This window comes from Phragmites australis, chromosome 4, assembly GCF_958298935.1.
Source record: "Phragmites australis chromosome 4, lpPhrAust1.1, whole genome shotgun sequence".
Taxonomy (NCBI): Eukaryota; Viridiplantae; Streptophyta; class Magnoliopsida; order Poales; family Poaceae; genus Phragmites; species Phragmites australis.
In genome coordinates this window covers 35,463,175-35,483,561 of record NC_084924.1, presented here as the reverse complement: position 1 = coordinate 35,483,561, position 20,387 = coordinate 35,463,175, and the positions used below count along the sequence as shown (strand labels likewise).

At 40.7% G+C, this 20,387-nt stretch overlaps 1 protein-coding gene across 1 annotated transcript; it reads left to right on the top strand.

The window, feature by feature from the left end:
• Positions 1 to 14,719: 14,719 nt before the first annotated feature.
• On the top strand, positions 14,720 to 15,518 carry LOC133914350 (calcium-binding protein CP1-like). Its single transcript, XM_062357467.1, has one exon. It carries the CDS (start codon positions 14,823 to 14,825, stop codon positions 15,333 to 15,335), a length of 513 nt encoding a protein of 170 aa, XP_062213451.1. The 5' UTR covers positions 14,720 to 14,822; the 3' UTR covers positions 15,336 to 15,518.
• Positions 15,519 to 20,387: the final 4,869 nt, after the last annotated feature.

The window sequence follows — 20,387 nt, the reverse complement described above, 5'->3', positions numbered from 1 at the left end:
CTGGAACTCGGAATCCGGTAATGGTAAGATCCTGATGTCTAGAGCACTACGTTTAATAAGAGACATGTTTGGTAAAGATCTTTTTAATTTAAATTTTATAGAAAAATAATTTTTTTAAGTGATTACGTAAGTTAAAAGTGATTTTTTTGATAAATTTTATGAAAGAAACGATTATGTGAGGAGGTAAATCAGGAAAAGCTGATCTTTTTAGCTCTTAATATTTAGTTCATTTTAAAAAATCATATTCACATAATCACTCTAAGAGCTAAAGGTTGCAAAATAACATTTGACATAGCTCATACTGATTTCACTCTAAGAACTAATTTAAAAACTCTACTAGATAAACCCTAGTGCATCCATAATACAGATATATAGTCTCATAGAGAGAGAATATACGAGGGATCAATCCATAAGAGAAACTCCAATCGAACTCTAAAACGATGAAAATCGATCTCTAACCGATCCCTATCCGGCCCCCTTTCTTTCAAGAGCCCCTAAATCTTCTCCCTCATCCCCCATACGTAGGGGGTCGTAGTCGAGCCCCTATCCGTGCACAGCCCATCGCTGGCCCCCTCCTGTGCCGCCACGCCCGCGCACAGGCCCGACGCACGGCCCCTTCCACGCCGCTGCGCCCGCACAGAGCACCTCTCAATATGTAGTCACATAGAGAGAGAATATACAATGGAAAGTGGATAGAGATGATGGTTGATGAGTTGAGGTGTTCCAAGTTATATACATTTATGTTGATGATCTTAGTATATGAGGGTATAGTTGCTAGGTTGTAGTTGCTCATACTTGAGTTGAAATCGCTTTTGCATTAATAGTTCATTTAATCTTTATGATCGATTCTTTGCTACACATCCATAAATGTATTCTCCTTAGAGTCGGGTTATTATATGTACATATTATGGATTAAGTCTTACGAGTAACTTCGTACTCACGCTGCTTGTTTTCTTTCCAGGTGAAGATGGGTGTCGGCTGCTCAAATCCCACCAAGAGCGGTGTGATGGCGAGTAGTCGCCATACTACTAATAACCCTGGTTGGTTACCTTGTGGGCAAATAGCACCACAGGTCATCATTTTATTTCCAGATATTTTTTTCCGTTGCGATTTATGTATAGATATTTACACTAGAAAACACTTATCCTTTTTATTTCATTCAGCTTGTAATCACTTGTAATCTTGTTTAACTTAATGTTGTGATATTCATATTGTAAAGGTATGTGTGGGTAGTATCTCCCCTGAGAATTACCAAAGCATATATACCGGGACTGCTAGAGTTAGATTCGTTTTAATCATTCGTGGCTATAATCGTTGTGGTGAGATGTAAGTCAGCACATGGTGCTTCTAGAGGCAGACGCGGGCTAGCCCTCATCTTATTAAAATGATCTCTCTAATGATTAATTTAAATTTAATTTGAACGAGTCCTTACAAGAACAGTCAAATATGCAAGAACAAGTAGAAAAATATTGGGATTAGACCTACTTTGGACAGTAACCTTAAAAATTGTGGCTACGTTTTTCAAGGCTAAACTATTCTAGTTCAGAATTTGGCCTCGCAACACAATCCCTCTTCTATGCCTACAAAATACTTCCCAAAACTTCTCAACAACTATTCAAGTAACTATGACGATTCTGGATCCAATGATTTGCGCAGAACTTACTTGTGTAGGTTAAATTCAAACCAGCTGAGTGAAACAAAGCATTTTGTTAGTACTTCCCATTTCCCAATTTCTATCTTTAGAAATTGTTTTTGAATCCACTTCCCAAGTTCTTAAAGTGATGGTCACCAAAAAAATTCTTAAAGTGATCGGGTCATTCAGAGAACAAGTATTCTAACTCTAACCTAGCTTCTGATGTAAGTAAGTATGCCCACACTTGACGTATAATAATAATCATAGACTAGTTTCTTAACGGATCTTGAACAATAGTGACTAAAGGTCATGTTGCACTTGCACCTATGTACCAGCACAGGAGCACAATATGATTTGAGGAATATTAATAGTATTGATCGTATCTAAAGGAGCCATGAGCTCATCAGGAGCACAATATGTTAGATGAAAACTACTTAACAAAGCTAAGCAAGGAAACACTGCAACCATGAACTACACAAACCCCTCAATCCTCTTCAGATATTTCGAAGAGATAGTTCAATTTGATCGTACTGAATCTCCGGTGAGGTCTTGCTATTCACAATACAAATTAGAAAGCATATCTACGAATCCTCGAAAGTGCCATGTACCAGCATTCCAAACAAATCGATAACTAGAACAAAACAAACAAGAATGCATTGCACAACGTACAGAAAGAAGCAAGAAAGCGGACCAACCTCGATGGCGAGGGAGTTAATGAGGAAGTAGGCGAGTCCCATGACGGAGGCAAACATGGCGCACTCCACGAGTCATCATGTCCTCACGAGCACTTGAAAGGATTGAGATGTTGTGTAGAGGGGGGTGAATAGGCGTTTCCTTGTAATTCAAACAAACTTGCAATGGATTACTTAAAAGCGAAGTTTCCGTAAATTTTACAGAGCGGAGCCTCCGCACTTTTACGAGCCTTTCGTAAAAACAGAGGCAACTCGAATGTAAACTACGTCTAATGAGTTCTAGCTCAAACCAAACAAGGAGATATGCGTCTGGAGGTGTCCACAAAGTAGATCCACAAAGCACATGCACTCACAAGTACGCACAACCAAGTAGATCTAGTGGAAAGCACAAATCAAAGCAAGAACTCAAAGGTAAACAAACTGAAGTGGAGTCACAAAGATTTTTTTCCCGAAGTTCAGATTCACCATCGTGAATCCTACGCCTCCATTGAGGAAGCTCCAAGGAGCTAGATCTCTTTCAACCACTTTTATCTATCTACTAGCTTGATCTCTTCCCTTGTGGAGGTGAGATAGATCTTTACAAACTTTTCCACGGCTCAACACAAGTACGGGAGCTCGTCGGGCGACGCCTAACCGTCTAGGAGGCTTCACCTCTAATAGTAACAAATGCTTCATGAATTTCTTGACAAAACCCACAAGTGCTCAAGGATGGATTGCGCTCTCTTGTGCTCTCAAACACTAATCTCTAAACCCAACTCCTTTTCTCACAAATCACGCACACACCTCACAAAGAGGGGTTAGGAAGAGCTCTATAAGTCTTTGCCTTAGTTGTGGATGTGAGGAACACCAACACCCCCTCCAAATGAAGGAGAGGGACCCCCACACAAGAATTAACTGTTACAGTCAGAAAGGTACGGAGTCACTACAAAAATTTGCGGACCCTTCGAACTCTAACACAACTAGCCGTTGTTTAAAAAAACTAGTCGTTAGACCTGAAATTTGCGAATCCTCCACAAAAAAATGTGGACTATCCAAAAAAAGTGCAGACACTCTGTAGTTTAACAGAACAGTCCAGGTCACCGTAGTGAAAAAACTATAACTTTTTGCTACAAACTCTGATTTCGATGATCTTGGACTCTACAGAAAGCTTATTCGGAGTGCTATCCATCTCAACCAAAAACAAGCTCTAAGAATACCATATGTAAGTGTTGTGACACATGTTTCTCTCAAGTTAGTACTTGGGTTTGGTTAGTTTTAGCATCGGGACTTGTCAAATCATTCTATATCGCATCCCTTTTGATAGAGCTTCATACCTATACTCAAAATCAAATATGAAATATATTTCAACCTCTCGAGCTTGGTCAACTTCAACTTGCCACTTCTTTTAAATTTTACGTCATGACGGTGCAACTTTTTCTTGTCTCTCGTCTTGAGCACATCATCCTTGAGCTTGTGACTTAGGAATCTTAAACACATATGGTCAAGAATCAACTTGACATCCTCAAGGCACCTTAAACCTTATTATTCAACAAGTATTTGATGCTTGACAACATATGACTGCTTATGGTCTTGATCAGTCCATCGGTGTTTACTTGCTCCTTCTCCATCGCATCAGTCCCTCGGCGTTTACTTGCTCCTTCTCCTTCTCGGATAAGTTGAACCAACCAACACTAGGAGGAGAAATACTCACATCTACAATCCGCTCGAATTGAGGACCCATGGCCTGAAAAATATACGCACACGAGTGAACCACAAAGACTAATTTGAACCATCTAACAAAAAAGGTTCTAAAGATACATCATCGATAGTCGACATGTTCTCTCAAGGCGGTTAAGCCCGAAATTGAGAGCCTCGGCTCTGATACCAATTGAAACGATCGAGATGTTGCCTCGAGGGGGGTGAATAGACGTTTCCTTGCAATTCAAACAAACTTGCAACGGGTTAGTTAAAAATGGAGTCTACGCATTTTTGCGGACCTTCCGCAAAAATAGAGGCAGCTCGAATGTAAACTATGTCTAATGAGTACTTACTCAAACCAAACAAGGCAATATACATCTGGAGGTGTCCACTAACAGATCCACAAAGCACCTGCACTTATAAGTATGCACAACCAATTAGATCTAGTGGAAAGCAGAAATTAAAGCAAGAACTCAAAGGTAAACAAACTGAAATAGAGACACAAAGATTTGTTTCCCGAAGTTCGGATTCACCATCGTAAGTCCTACGTCTCCGTTGAGGAAGCTCCAAGGAGCTGGGTCTGTTTCAACCGCTTTCCTCGATCCACTAGCTTGATCTCTTCACTCGACGTTAGGCCAATACTTGCTCCTTATCTATCGCATGGGTCCCTTGGCGCCAAGCCCTTTTCTTGCCCTTCTCCACTCACATAATCCTTCATAGCCAAATCATTTGCCACCCCTTCACTATCTTGTCATCTTGAATCACACATAGCCTCAAATTAACTATATGCATTCATTGAATTCCATTTCTTCAATAATATGATCTTTTCTTGAATATTTATTTTTATATCAATCTTGTGATCAAGCAAAGTTCAATGTTGACTTTTCCTGAATTGCTAAGCCTTTGATCAACTTTCTTCTTTCTTGATTAAGAATATTATCCATGTGACCAAGCAACCTATCATTGAAATTCCCTTTAATTTACCATTGCTCTTGATCACATATCTCTTCATCATCAATATACACTCATGTATTCTATTTCTTCAACTTAATCTTCATTTCAATATCTTTCTTCATATTGATATTGTGACCAAGCAAGCTTCCATATAAACTCTTCTTGATCAACTAATCCTTTGATCACTTGTCTTTTTTCTTAATCAAGATACCAATTTTGTGACTAAGCAAGATCTCAACTAAATCTTCCTTGATTTGCAAGGCTCTTGAAATACTAAGCCCATAATCACCTTTCTTCTTAGCGTTGCAATCTTGATCCATCTTTATGAACTTTCAATTTTTCCTTTGATTATGCAATCAAACAACCAATGAAACCATACAATTGCACTTGCATTCTTGTCTCTTTTGCACTTTTTAATCTTTGCTCGTCATTTTTTTACTTTTGCATACTTCATATGATATGAGCTTGACTTTGTCATTTGCAAGTAAAAACATATCCAAGCTCAACAAACTTATTAGTCATTTAATTATTTTATCATTGAACCACCAAAACCCACTAGGGGGGCCTAGATGCACTTTCAATCTCCTCTTTTTGTGATTGATGAAAACACAATTAAAGTTTACAAATGATTGAAAAAATAAGATTTTGAATCATACGATATAGAGAGCTCTCCCTAAATGTGTGCATTAAATGAATTTCAAATTTTATACTCAAATGCCAGATGCACATATTTAAGGTATAGTGTGGGAACTCCCCCTATATCTTAGCATCTGTAGGGTGTAAAAAATATCTATAAGGTGTGTGTGAACTCCCCCTATATCTTAGCATCCGTAAGGTGTGTATGAACAAAAATATATGTGATGTGTATGACAAGATATACACAACAACAAACCACAGATAATCTGCAATCAGATGCAGAGCCTCCGCAACTCAAAAAGTGTGATTCCTCTGTATAAAATTTACATACTCTCCGCAAATTTCACAGAAACTAAAAACAAACATCACAGCACAAAACATATGACCATATACTAACATGATGAGTGCCTTAGTTCATAAGCAAGTCTAGCGAGTTTAGCACACACCATGCAAATTTGAAAAAGAAACTTATATATCTCCTCCTTACCCCTTTAAATCTACGAATCAATATTTTCCCCTTATACTCTCCCCCAAAATCTCTCCCCCTTTGACATCAATCTCTAAAAATATCTTTCCATCAAAATGAAAAAATTAAGGTAAATAAGTGAAGGCAAGAGTGGCATAATGGTTTAGCATATAGGATGTCTACCATATTTGTTCTACCAAACAAAGTATGCAACACCTTAAGACAAGATTTTGTGAAATCAGCAAATTTAGCTCATACCTCACTTAGATGATATTTTTAACACGAGACAAACTCATATCATCATCATAACAAGAGGTGTCAATCAAATATCTAAATAATTCTCTAATCACCACTAAAAGAAAAACTCATGGTGTGATTCAAAATTTTGCATACACATGCACACACTAGCATGTTAGGGCCTAGATGCATAAAGGTAATACAAGAGTTCATGGAGTGATGTACCTTTGTTCTAAGCCTCACAATCTTCGTTTAGGTGAAGACAACCCAATTGCTTGTATATGATCAATTTTGAAACCCATATGCTATCTCCTTTTGATATCACCTTGATTTATTCACAAAGACAAGAGATATCATCAAATTACACAAGCTAGAGTTTCACATTTAGTGACCCTTTGAACATAGAAGGTAAGTGGATCGGTAAATAGTGAAACCTCATAACATAGACTAAATTCCCTATTTTTGATAATGCATACATATGTATATGGAAGACACGTACATATGCACTTTTGATCAATTAAGTCCAAACAAGGAAATTTAAGCTATATTATAGAGAGTAGCTATACAAGAGTTAAAAATGTAATCCAGTTGAAATCGAATGATACTTCTACCAATTTGTATTGAGTTAAAGTAGCATATATTTGAGAAACTACCTTGAGAAACTCATTCTCACCAAGAGACCACAAATTCACTAGAAGAAAAGGTTAGTCTCAAAGACACAAGACATAGGATAGGCTCTCTCCTTAATATGTTCATCGGGTACTTGAATTACTTGGGACAAGCACTTGATTTAATTTAGAGTATAGAGTAGTTTACCCTACATCTTGGTCGAGGCATAAGAAATTTACAAAATTAAAATTATACTAAGAAGCTCTTACCGCCACATAGGCATGTAGATCACCATATGATATAGGTAATTTTGATAATCCTCATATGATGCTCTTATCAAGTAAAGCTTCATTGATTTGAGTGATGAATTCCTTCACTTGAAGTCTTGTGGTGAACTTAAGTTTCTCTTGCATGTCTAAGCTCCAACTTGAATTCATAGTTCTTTTCCTTACCTAAAGTAACTCACAAGGAGAAAACAAGGTAAATTCATAAAATTTGCAAATTGTGAATTAGGAGTTACCATCCTCTGAAGATATGGTCATGAATGATCAATGGGATGATCTCTTGGATATTTGATGAGCTCTAGAGTGGAGGGATTGTATAGAAAACCAAATTCCTTTTTCTTCCTCCAACTCAGTCAAATCCAATTCTACGGTAGGAATCAGACCATGTGGTATTAAATCAGAGTACCCAGTTTATAAAGACCGGGACTGAAAGGACAATGACGTCGCCTAGAGGGGGGGTGAATATGCGTTTTTGCAAAAATTCGTCCCCTTTTACTGTTGGTCTAAACTTGCAGCGGAATATAAACTAATAGATTTTTCACAAAGAAAAATCTAAATATGCTAGGATCAACTAGTGCACAATCACCCTAAATAAGTGTGGAAATTACAATCCTAATGTGACAAAAATTACTCTAATCTAGCGAGAGATATGCAATAAAATTTAAATTGAAAAAGGCTGAAAATACTGTTTATATATCTGAAATTACTGTCCATCCGGATACTCCGGTGAAGACCGGAGTCTCCGGGTTGTACAGATCCGGAATCTCCGATAAAATCTGGATTCTCCGGTTCTGTACAGAATAGAGCTCGAAACTGAATAATAAAGATGGGTAGAGAGTTCTAGCTCAAACCAAGTGATGTCGTGTGTTACCGGAGATGATTTCAAGTAGATCCACGGAGAATCTACACTCAAATACACACAAACAAGTAGATCGAACAATATGCACAAAGATTTGAGCAAGAATTCAAAAGTAAAGAAACAAGAGAGGAGACACAAAATTTGTTTCCTGAAGTTCGGATTCACCACCATGAATCCTACGTCTCCGTTGAGGAGGCTCCAACGAGTCGGGTCTCTTTCAACCGCTTTCCTAGGTCCACTCTTGATTTCTTACTTTGCGGAGGTGAAATCGAGCCCTTCACAAACTTCCGTGGTAACCCACAACCTTGGGTGCTCGTCGGCGACGCCTAGCCGCTTAGGAGGCTTCACCTCCAAGAGTAACAAACACGACGACGAACTTCTTGCCGAGAACTCAAGTGCTCAAAATTGGATTTTAGCTCACTTGCACTCAATCTTCCAATCTCTCAACCCAACTCACTTTTCTTCTCAAATCACACACTAGAATGGAGTGGGAGAGGTTCTTTTAGCTCTAAAAAAGTGTTCTTTCGTGCCCCTTCAGCAGCCCTAAAAGATGGGGTGAGTGGGGTATAAATAGCCCACTCCAAAGAACTAGCCGTTACTGTTCTGACACACCTACCCCAGAGTATCCGGTGAACACCGGAGTATCCGATCTCAATTCCAAAAACAGCGTCAGAACGGTCACAAAATGTGTCAGAACTAGCCGTTATGCTCTTTTCTGGACTTTACCGGAGTATCCGGCCTACACCGGAGTCTCCGGTCAGCACTTAACACAGAAAACAGCCCTAGAGACTTCCCGGAGTCTCCGGCCACTTCAAGTACCGGAGTATCCGGACTTCACCGGAGTCTCCGGCCACTCCAGGTACCGGAGAATCCGGTCTTAACCGGAGTCTCCGAGTACAGCACAGCTGACCTCTGAAAAATGGCGATAACTTTTGATCCCGGAGTCTGATTTCGACGATTTTAGACTCTATGGAAAGCTTATTCAAAGGGCTACACATCTCAACTGAATTCATGACCTAAAACATATAGGATCAAACTAGAAACACTCCAAAACCCATTTTGGACACTTCCACACTTTCTGCTCCAGACTCTTAATAACAAACTCTCACTTTGTGTTTGGTTGGGAACTCTTGAGCACTGAGACACGACAATTAGCTCACGTTGCATCCCTCTTAATAGTGCAGCATACCTAGACTCAATTTCAAAGATAAAACACATTTGAACCAATTTGAGCCTTTTGAATACTTTCAAGTACCGCTTTTTACTTTCAAACCTTTGAGGGTTGCCAACTTCCATAAAATCTTCACTCCATTTATTCTTGATTCCTCATGTGATTAAAGCGAATTACTCATAGCTTCTTATAGCCTCGCACGGTCCATCGGTGCAAAGCCTTTACTCGCTCTTCACCACCGCCTTGGTCCTTCAGCGCCCAAGCCATTTGCTTGCCCTTCACCACGGATGGTCCATCGCAGCCGAGTCTTGCTTGTCCTTCACCGTCTTGCCATAGAAAACCACTTTGTATTCGACATCTTCAAGAAATTCATTTTATCAAATATGGAGTCCACTCTTTTCTTCACTCTTAGCATATATGATTTCAATTCAACTTATGACTTCTTATGGATCCTAACCCCAACTCACTCTCAAGCACAAAGTACATGGGTTAGTCCATAAAACCTAAATGACAACTTTTATACCTTAAGTTACTTGATCTCCATAAGTAACTTATTAGCCTTCATGAATATTATCAAATCTTCATATAGAACCTAACCCCACTCATTCTTAAACACATAACACATAGGTTAGTCCATAAAACTCTATTTACAAGTCATACCTTTAGTTACTTGATCTCCACAAGTAACTTAGCCTTCAAACTTATTGCTAATCTTATTTAGCTTCTTCTTCTTCTTATGAGCATCACTAAAATCTCAATGACTTTTGATGCAATTCATTGAACTCATGTCATTTCTCAAAGAATCCATACTTCATCATTTATGCATCTCCTATGGAATAACCTGGAGCTCATTCATCTTGATGCATTTTCAATCTCCCCATTTACTTAGAGCTCATGCATATCTCTCATCCATGCATCACCTATGGAACAACCTACTAACAAACTCAACACCATTGTTAGTCCATATGTATTGTCATTAATTACTAAAACCACACATAGGGGCTAGATGCACTTTCAAGGACCTCGTAGGATAATTTTGGAGCATCCAAAAATTCCTTGGTAACCATTACTCTTCCTTTGATACCTTCCTTTCTTCAACAAGTGAGACTATACAACATAAACTTGAAAAAAAAAACATTAGTCCCACAAAATATAGACTAAACTTCCCCTTAAGGTGTGCATACAAAAATACACAAAGTATACTCATGCACATTCTCAAAAGGAGGTCAAGAGAGAAGTTTACACTATATCTTAGTTCAAGCAAGCAAACTTTACCAAAAGAAAGGAAATTAAGGACTAGAAAGTAAAGGATGCATTCATGAACCTCAAACCTCATAATGAAGGAGATTAGATGATTTTATCCCACTACATCCTCATTGTTTGTCTGTCATGAAAATTCAACCCCCCCTTGATCTATTATTATCCCTTTTCTTCTTTTAATTTCATCCAACCAAGTGATCTTTTTCTTCTTACAACTTTACTTGCTTCAGTCCCGATTATAATCTCAATTGAGGTAACACCAATTGAAGATGAGTACACTTGAAGGGACCATGACTCATATATAAGAACTTTGAAGCTAACTTAAAAGTACTTGAAAGAACCTTGATGCAACACATAGAAAAGAGAAAGCATTAAAAGCGCAAGGGAGAGTTTCAGGAATAATGATCATTTGGATGTGGAAGGCAAGTGGATCAACTCCCCCTTAATGTAGTGCACACATATGATGGAAGGCAAGTTTATGTGCACCATTAGACATTTAAGTCACAAGATACAATGAAGTACTAATTAAAAGAGAGAGAATTTTACATACCTTCAAGGGTATTTTTCCCTTCCCATGAGACTAAACACAAATTTCACTTGTAAACAAATTAGTATCAAGATCACAAAACATAGGATAAACTCCTCCAAAATATCTGCATCCAAGTACTTGAATTTCTTGAGACATGCACGAATTCATTTAAGACTCAAGAGGAGTGTACCCTATATTTTGGACCAAAGTACAAAAGAGATTTTTATAAAAGAAAATACTTGTGCCAAGAACTACTTACAACTATGAAAGCATACAGAGTACCATAAGATGTGAATACTGATTTGAAAATTTACCATATATGAGATTTTATGAGTGGAACCCTCTAGAATTAAATGGTGTGCTCTTCCACTTCACTTGATCTTCACACTTAGCTTCTTTGGCTTGAAATTTATTTTATTCTTCAATGATGTGAGCCAAGTATTATCCATATATTGCTTGCTGTGGAAGATTAATATGATTCCAATCATGACATTTTACTTGATCTTCCCATGAATGATCCAATTCATTCCTTTGAAGTGATTTAGCTTTTCTTGCAAGGTCATCAACCAATGTAGGTCCTCAAGTGCTTCTTTTATCCTGAGTGGCGCATCTTTTTCAAATGTCTTCATAAATATAGTTGATGAGGTAATCTCTTGGATTCTTAGATGTGGACATTTTGGATTAATCTTGACTTGCTCCTTCTTCATCATTCTTCTATAAATTCATTGGAGTTCTCATTGGATTGATCTTGACATTTATCTTGATCATAAACTCGGGCTTGGATACTCTTTTGGCAATGTGCGGACTCTCCACACTTAATTGCGGACTATCCATGTTTTGCCACAGCTGAAGGAATTTGATCATTTTCTTCATCTTCTTCAGCCTTGTTTTGATCTCGGGTTTCTTTGTCTTGACATTTACTTCTTCAATGGCTAGCTTCTTGCTTGTCATCACCAAGTATACATCACCTACATTATTAACAAAATCTTGCTCTACTAGAGAGCCGTTAAAAGCATAATATTACACAAAGTATAAATTTTTCTCAAATTTTATCTAGTCACCTTCAAGTGCTCACAACCATGAAAAATTGTGAACGTTAGCACCTATGCTAAGCTAAGTGGCTAGATAGCTTAAGTTAGATACTTATTACCGAGATGTCATTGAAGATTGAAATAAAATAATAATACACACTCTTGGCATTTCTTTCCAAATATCATGAGAAAACTCAGTTTGAAAGAATCTTGAGATGAGATATACAATATAGTTCCTCTCAAGTAAGCCAAGTCTTTGTACCCTCAAATACCTATTTAGCCTTTTTAAGCATATTCTGATATCCAAGCCATGTTGGATCCATCCCGTTTAGTCACAAAAGACTTAGGCACTTAAATGACCTTTATGCTAGCAAATGATGAACTAATCACCTTAGTAGAATAAGTTCCATTTTGACTTTCCTAAGCGATAAATCATAATCAGTTGAAGAGTTGTGCTTAGGAATGTCACTAATGAGACAATTCTTACTAATATATCGCTTAGCCCAGTAAGTATAGCAAATACGGTGTATATCCTCGCAAGATACCTTCTCATCTTGCTTCTTACTTACTTCCTTGCCAGTGAGCCTCTTCCTTGAGCTTGATGGTCGCCGGCTTCAACCTCCCAAACATACCTATGGCAACCGCTACCTCCAGAAGCACCATGGCAAGCAGATCCGGAGCAAAGGCCGACTCTACCCTCCCCGAGCCATCCGAGATCATCGACCTCTCCGGGGATGAGGGAGGGGAATACGCCATGGCCTTAGGGCCTGCAGACACTACAGAGCAGAATGCAGGACGGGGATGGAGGGAATGGACTCTAGGCACTAAAATCTTGAGGGTGAGAAGGAAGGCGAGGGGGTGGTTCGAAAGGCCATCAAGCACTCCTCTTTTTTAAAAAACCACAGCGACACCCCAACCAACGCGGTCTTCAAACCGCTGAAAACCCAAGGGGCACACAGAAGGAACCAAGAGTCCTTTAGGTCCAGCGACAATCAATATCTCTCTCTCGTACCATCTTTTTTCCCCTCTCGGGACATTTAAACTTTCTCACGTGACGCGAAGTTCAGAGTTACACTCTGAGAACTGATAGCATCAATGACCACCCCCTAGGCAGACTACGTCCACTCGGGGCCCAAGTGGTGTAACCAGGCCCAGCCATGGTCACGAGGAAGCTCGGGGGGGCTACTATCGGCATATTGAGTAAAGGGGTACCCTAGCAAACGGGCCCCACGAGGGATATAACGCCAGATGCGTATATTTCCTAAAACTGATCGGCCACATGACCAGTGTATGGTTCCCACGACCAGTACAAGGTATATGCGACAAGTCTCCCTGCACCATCACATAAACTCGCGACCGGCCTCACTGGTCGCAGGATCGGATTTGACACAACCTGTCCAATCACATTTATTGGTATCCACTCAAGTATTTTCCTTCTCCAAGCGTTAACTCCAGTGGACGAAGTCATGAACAGCACAGAGGGGTCTTGTCCCGTCTCATAGCATTAAATACTACGGAGTGGGATTGTTGCAGGTCGATGCGGTGCAACACGATGGACGGGATGTTGTCAACATGCCGATCAAGCAAGTGGTCGGGGACGATCCTCTATAATGATAACTTAGGTTAGATATTAGGATAAGCAGGATCTTCTGTTTAGATCCACACGTAAGTTTTTCTCCTCCCTACTATATAAAGGGATGAAGACCCAGTTTGTATAAAAAGAGATGGAGATTAAGTCTGGTAGCCAGCTAGAATGACCTCTGTAACCAATTGAGATTCTCTATAACACAACACACATGACGTATGGCTATTATCCTCCAGAAAACCTGAACTTGTATAACTACCTGTGTTCCTGAGTCTATTATACGCGCGCACATCGATTCTTGAAATTTTTATTCACGCATCCGCTGTCCAACATACCCCGAAATCATTGTCAGGGACTAACCCTTGATAAATTTTAGTTTGTATTGGAAATTATAATTTTTATGTAAAATTTTAATACTCTTTGTATTGTTCATGTCCTTACTGTCCTCTGGGCAAACTTGGGGCAGTACACGACTACACGAGAAGCCCCCGGCTGACGCCGCTGGAGATATCAGCCAGAGAGCAACGCAAAGCGGCCCATCGTTGAAAGGCTGATCGCCGACGTCACCCTACACGTCTTCTCGTTTGGACCGATCCAACCTGAGTTCGAGCCTGCGAATTGTGACACCTCACCACATGCCTCTTGCCAGAATGAAATTCTATGAGATCTGATCTCAAAGAAATACCCTCTCTTATATATATCATATGTACTTTTCTTTCGTCTCAATTGTACGTATCAGTCATTAGATAAAAAAGAGGACATAGATTAAAATCTCATAAAATTATTTCATTAAAAAATTTCATAAAATTTCCACTCCCAATCCCTTCCCAGCTTTCTCAAGCCAACCAATTAAACTAGTAGTATCTCTGTCGCATTTCCCATGGCTCACAACATCTGGTCCACCGCTTCACCGAACACCGGCCTCACGGTCCTAGAACAAAACTCACCAGCCACTAATGCCCCACACATCAGTGTGATGTGCTTGCACGCCTGTTACTGGACCGAGTCCACGAATAACCTTCTCGAGAGCTGGAGGGTCCATTCCCCGCTTCTATAAATGGCAGCCTCCCCCGCGCTGCGAATAGCACAAGCCGCCCGCAATTAGCCGCGACCTCCGCTAAAACAGAGCGCCCGTTTAGATCCAGAGATCTAGACTGTTCCCGAGTCTCATCCTCGCCCTCGCGCCGAAGCAAGCAACCATGCGCCCCACCGGCAGGTACCTAGGCCTCGACCTCTCTGCCGGCGCTGACCTGAGGCCGGCGTTCGACGTGCTGGACGCGGACCGCGACGGCCGCATCAGCCGCGAGGACCTCAAGTCCTTCTACGCCGCCGCCGCGGCCACGGGCGATCGGTTCGACGACGACGACCTCGCGGCCATGATCGCGGCCGCCGACGCAGACCGCGACGGGTTCGTGCAGTACGACGAGTTCGAGCGCCTCCTGGGCCGCGCTGCCGCCGCTGCCGCGGGGGGTTGGGGGGGCGGGTGCCGGTCCGCGATGGAAGACGCGTTCCGGCTGATGGACCGGGACGGGGATGGCAAGGTCGGGTTCGAGGACCTCAAGGCGTACCTCGGGTGGGCCGGGATGCTGGCCGCCGACGAGGAGGTCCGCGCCATGATCCGCGTCGCCGGCGGCGGAGACGGCGACGGCAGCGTGGGGATCGAGGCGCTCGCCAGGGTGCTCGCTGTTGATTTGGAAGGAATCGCCCTCTGAAACTCCGACTTGATTGCGCAGAGCCCCTGCGATTAATTTTTGGGCGGTTCTTTTTGTTATATTTGGTTGGTGACCACGAAGCGGGCCTGTTATGATGTGATGGATGTGCTGTTCTCGAGGATCGTGAGGCTTGTCTGTATTCTACCTGCTCTCCACAAAAGAAATTGAAAAGTTTGTACTCTATCCAGCTGCTGTATGTGCGATTCTCGACTACTGTTTTTTGAGTCAGGTTTTTCATATGCTCCGTTAACAAATGGCAGACATATTTTATTTTGGTAGAGTCAAATTTGGTGTATTTTGATTAACATTAAATTAAATTATAAGAATATCTAATGTATAAAAATTAGATAATGAGTCATTGATTTACGAGTAAAATGGCAAAAAATAACTAACCCGGCTAGCAGCATTTATGAATCTGAGTCTAGCACTACGGCGACGGATTTTCGTCAACAAATCGCACCTGAGAGGGACCCGTTGAGGCACAGTCGGCCGACGTCTTGCCTAGATCATGGAGATCAAGAGCAACAGAAATGGAGGTTGGAAAAGTAGGGTAAACGAGAAGAAAAGTAAAAGAACATGATAATAGATTGATTTGTGTCGATTGTGGTTATTTAATCGGTCTTCACCCCTCAACTATTTATAGGGACGGCTTGGATTTAGCCTAGATCGACTAGGACTCTTCTCTTTCCGAAACCAAGTCGATCTCTTGCTATCTTGTTCGGTCAATCTTTCTAAAATCGAAGAGAACTTCTTATTTGGCTATAGAAATCACATTTCTATCTCTAACTTTCAACTGAACACATATATTCTATTTTTCATTACCTATCATGTCCCTGATCTGACTATTGTAAGTCTTCAATTACCGGAGTTGGGAAAAACAAGATTGATCCGACGCGGTAGCCCGACTAGTTACTCAGAAGCCCGATCATGGCATCCACAACCCTCGACCAGACACACTCACGACGATCGACCAGGTGTGACCACAACAGCCCAACTAGATAGGTACCTGACCAAACGCCCGACCAATGGTAGCCTGACCACGAAATCTACAGCGCCCGACTACGATAGCCGACCACGGCTCTTGATCACAGCTTGACCACAACATAGCCTACTGAGACAGCTGCACCAGATGGATCACGCATGGTGGTATACCGGATGAGCTTGATGAGGCAGTCCATGGAGCCCGTAGTGCGGCGATGAAGTTGTATCTAACGTCAAGCTCCTTGTGTTTTGGTGCCTATTGCCTGCATGCATGTCAGTCCAGCAACAACCAATGATTTGAATAACCATTATCTATTAATGAGTAGAAATCGGCATTGATTAGCATGTAGACTTTTCGCCTACTTTCTCTCTCTTTTCTTCCTGCCTTTTCTCCTAATCAACATACCAATCAGCTTCAGTAACTAATTGTTAAGCTTAATTAACCATCAACCAATTAAACCAGAACATTTATATTCAGCTATCCATTCATTTGGCAATCAAATTAAAGTAACCCACTACAATAATTTAGCCACTAAAATACTTGATAATCCAATTAGACTTTAGACCAATGACATGTTAAATTTGGTCGTCAACATATGCCCCCCTATTATTTGGTAAAACTTGCATGCCAAAAAAAACAAACTTGCATATTAACCATGATCATGAACAATGTATTAATCATTTCAACTCCTTCTTAGGACGATGATAAACTACATCAGCTTTTATATATGTCTTTTTCACCCATCAACCATTCAAAATTCAGAAGATAATGTAAAAATCGTAATAACGTCCATACATTTGTTAGGCGGAGCACCATCCTTGATTAATGGAGAATCCTCATCCATTTGCATTTCATCATTATCAATAATTGGTTCTTTAATCTACTTAGGGCTCCATACCTTCTTAACGGGTAACATAGGCTTGACTTTACTAAGAACATTATCTCTTACCTCTTTAGTCTTCTCTTGTCTCAATTCTTGCATGTGCAACCTTTGTAATTGCCTCTTTTGTGAAGGTGAGAGACCATCCACATCTGAACCATGCATAGTTGTTGCCCTCATCGCTGGACCATGTCCCCCATGGTTAACAATCGAATCCTTATTAGCTGGCTGTTTTGCACTTCTTCTTGCTCAATAACTGGCCTTCCCTCTTTTGATTTCAGATCTGATTCCTCACTTGAACTAGCCTTCTCCTTCATACAATAAACCATTTTTACCACCTTTCTACCTCTCCCATTACTTGACCGATTCTTTGGCTTAAATCGGTTCTCTCTAGGATTAGATAGTCCATCAAACACCGGTGGCCTAGGTGTTGTCCACCCTGGATGGAATGGCTCAAAAGGCATCGGAGGTGGCGTTCATGAACCATAACAGCCCCAAAGCAGATAAGGAGGAAATATCATAGGAAAAGTCTCACATGGCGTGGGCATCAGTGGCCCAAAAGGAGGATATGGTGCCCCAAACCTCCTGAGCATTTACTACTTCCTACATCCGATCATTCCATTCCATCTACATCGCGTTTACATCCATTTATTTCACCCGCAAAACGGATTCAGAATCATCCCCCCGGCCGAATCTCAAAGGGGATCCCTCCGGATCCCTGCTAGAGGAGTTCACCCTCCGACAGATACCTTACTTTGTCTTCTAATAGCACGAAAGCAGCTCCTTCTGATATTCTTGCAATTTTGTTTTAATCACGCTGTCATCTTCTTCATATAATTCATTAAGTGTAGATCTGTTGCCGCTATTTACATCAACTATGGGCATGACCGAAACACCTTTATTTCAATCTTGATCATCAATTTTTTTAGCATGAAATTCTGATGATAGCACCATAGCTTCCTTTATCTCAAGCATAGCTGACAATTCAACAGTAGTCGGCCTTTGTTCCTTAGCTAAGGTTACTTCCGGCTCTTTATTAGAATTAAATCATTTCTTCAAAATTTCATTCACTTTTTCCCAAAAAGCTACATACATTATATCTGTTTTGGCTCCTTTTCCGGCACCAGATTGCCCTCCAATACTTATAGTCCCTATTTCTTGCTTGGCTATAAGCCGAATAGGTTCGGAATTAGCTTGTTTCTTTGGGGTACAAGTATGTGCTTGTAACATATCACACGAATATAGCGTTGTGGGCTGCACATATAGTGTATTTTGTTGAAAAACACTAAAATAGGTTCCCGGCAATGAACTACAAGGAACACCGAAAACTTTGGGTTAGAGTGGGAGGCAAACTATATACTATTGTGTTGTATGGAGGTACATGCATATTTGCTGAATTTTCATTTATTCGGCTATACTCATTAGTAACGCATGGAGCCGAATTAGATGCATTAGGTATTGCATATGATGCCAAAAAAGTATAAATGTGTAACCTCCGTTCTAGTAACATATAATGTAGCATATGGTGGTTTAAAATAATTGGCTGAATGATCAGCATTGCAACCATATATCTCATTCATTGGCATAGCTTGTTGTGTAACCATAAGCGGTGAACTCATTGCCGATGAATACCATTTGTTATTGTATACTACTAGAATTATTAATATGTGATAGCTCATAATAATTAGCTGAACCTATTATCTCAATTCGGCCATAATGATTGTTCATTGGCATGTTAATTTGTGATACACTAGGTGACGCAAATATTATTGATGAATTAAAAGACACAGTCTCATGTTGTATGTTGCTAATAGCATTGAAATTTAAAGCATGCATATTATTTTGCATTGGTAGTTGCATACTATCAATATGTTGTAATTCTAAACTTCTAGCCGATGCATCAAATTCATCAAATACAGGCACATCAACATCAACATGCCTATTTATTGTATTTGCAAAATAATCTTGAGAGACATGTATTGTATTTGCAAATTGTACCTCGAGCTTGGCGTAAATGGATGACGTGTGATATTGTTGTGGTTGATCATGAGTTCATATTGCACCATGGTTAGAGAAATCGATTTCCCCTTGGATAACATGGAGCAGCAGCGGACGATGAAACCTTATGTTGATTTTCCTTGCGTGATGGAGCTTTGTTGTCTTCTGATGAAAAACAGTTAATACCCCCCATGTGAAGATCACAAACGTTTAGATCCATAAGTTAATTGCTGAAGAGAAAACTTTTCAGGGTGGTTTGGTGCTTGTGCAGTCTATCTTCAAGCAGCGTGAGGAGCAGCACGCAGCAACACACAAACGCAATACGCAGCGATGGGCATGCAACAACAGCATCACACAACAGCGCAGCAGCACGGACAGCGCAGCTGCATGCCAGCACGTAGCAGGCAACACACACTCAAGTGAACGACAAGCCAGCAGCAATTGTGAATGGCCACAATCATAGATGAGCGCAATCGCCCTATAGGCCTGATGCGGTGAACGGCAAGACATCAATGATCACGAACAGGCACAATCGCAGATGAGCACAATCAGCCTATAGGCCTGATGCGGCGGTGGCGACAGGGATAAAATAAATCAATTTGAATAATTGGCTAGAAAACAAATTCGGCTGTGACATAAGCCGAACGAATCATTCCCCAGCGGAGTTGCTAAAAAGTGTGTTGACACGAAAATGTGCCATGCCAAACATTGAGCATCTCGTGTGTAATTCGCAACGGCACGCTCAGGGCTTAAACGAGGGGGGATAATTATTGCACTTTCGCGGTAACGAGAGGCCGATTTACAAGCAAACCAGCAAAGGATAACTAACCCAGGGAGTAGCACCTGCAAAGCCCAATCTGACACTGCGACGATAGATCTTTGTCAGCAAATCACACCTGGGAGGGACCCTGTTCGGGCACGGTCGGTCGGCGTCTTGCCCTAGATCATGGAGATCAAGAGCAGCAGCAATTGAGGTTGGAAAAGTAGGGTAAATGAGAGGAAAAGTAAAAGAACATGATAATAGATTGATTTGTGTGAATTGTGGTTATTTAATCGGCATTCACCCCCTCAACTATTTATAGGGATGGCTTAGGCTTAGCCTGAATCGACTATGACTCCTCTCTTCTTAAAACCAAGTCGATCTCTTGCTATCTTGTTCGGTCAATCTTTCCAAAACTGAAGAGAACTTCTT

What these genes read in the sequence shown, in the direction of transcription:
- LOC133914350 (XM_062357467.1), top strand. Translation starts at nt 14,823, where the DNA reads ATGCGCCCCACCGGCAGGTACCTAGGCCTCGACCTCTCTGCCGGCGCT.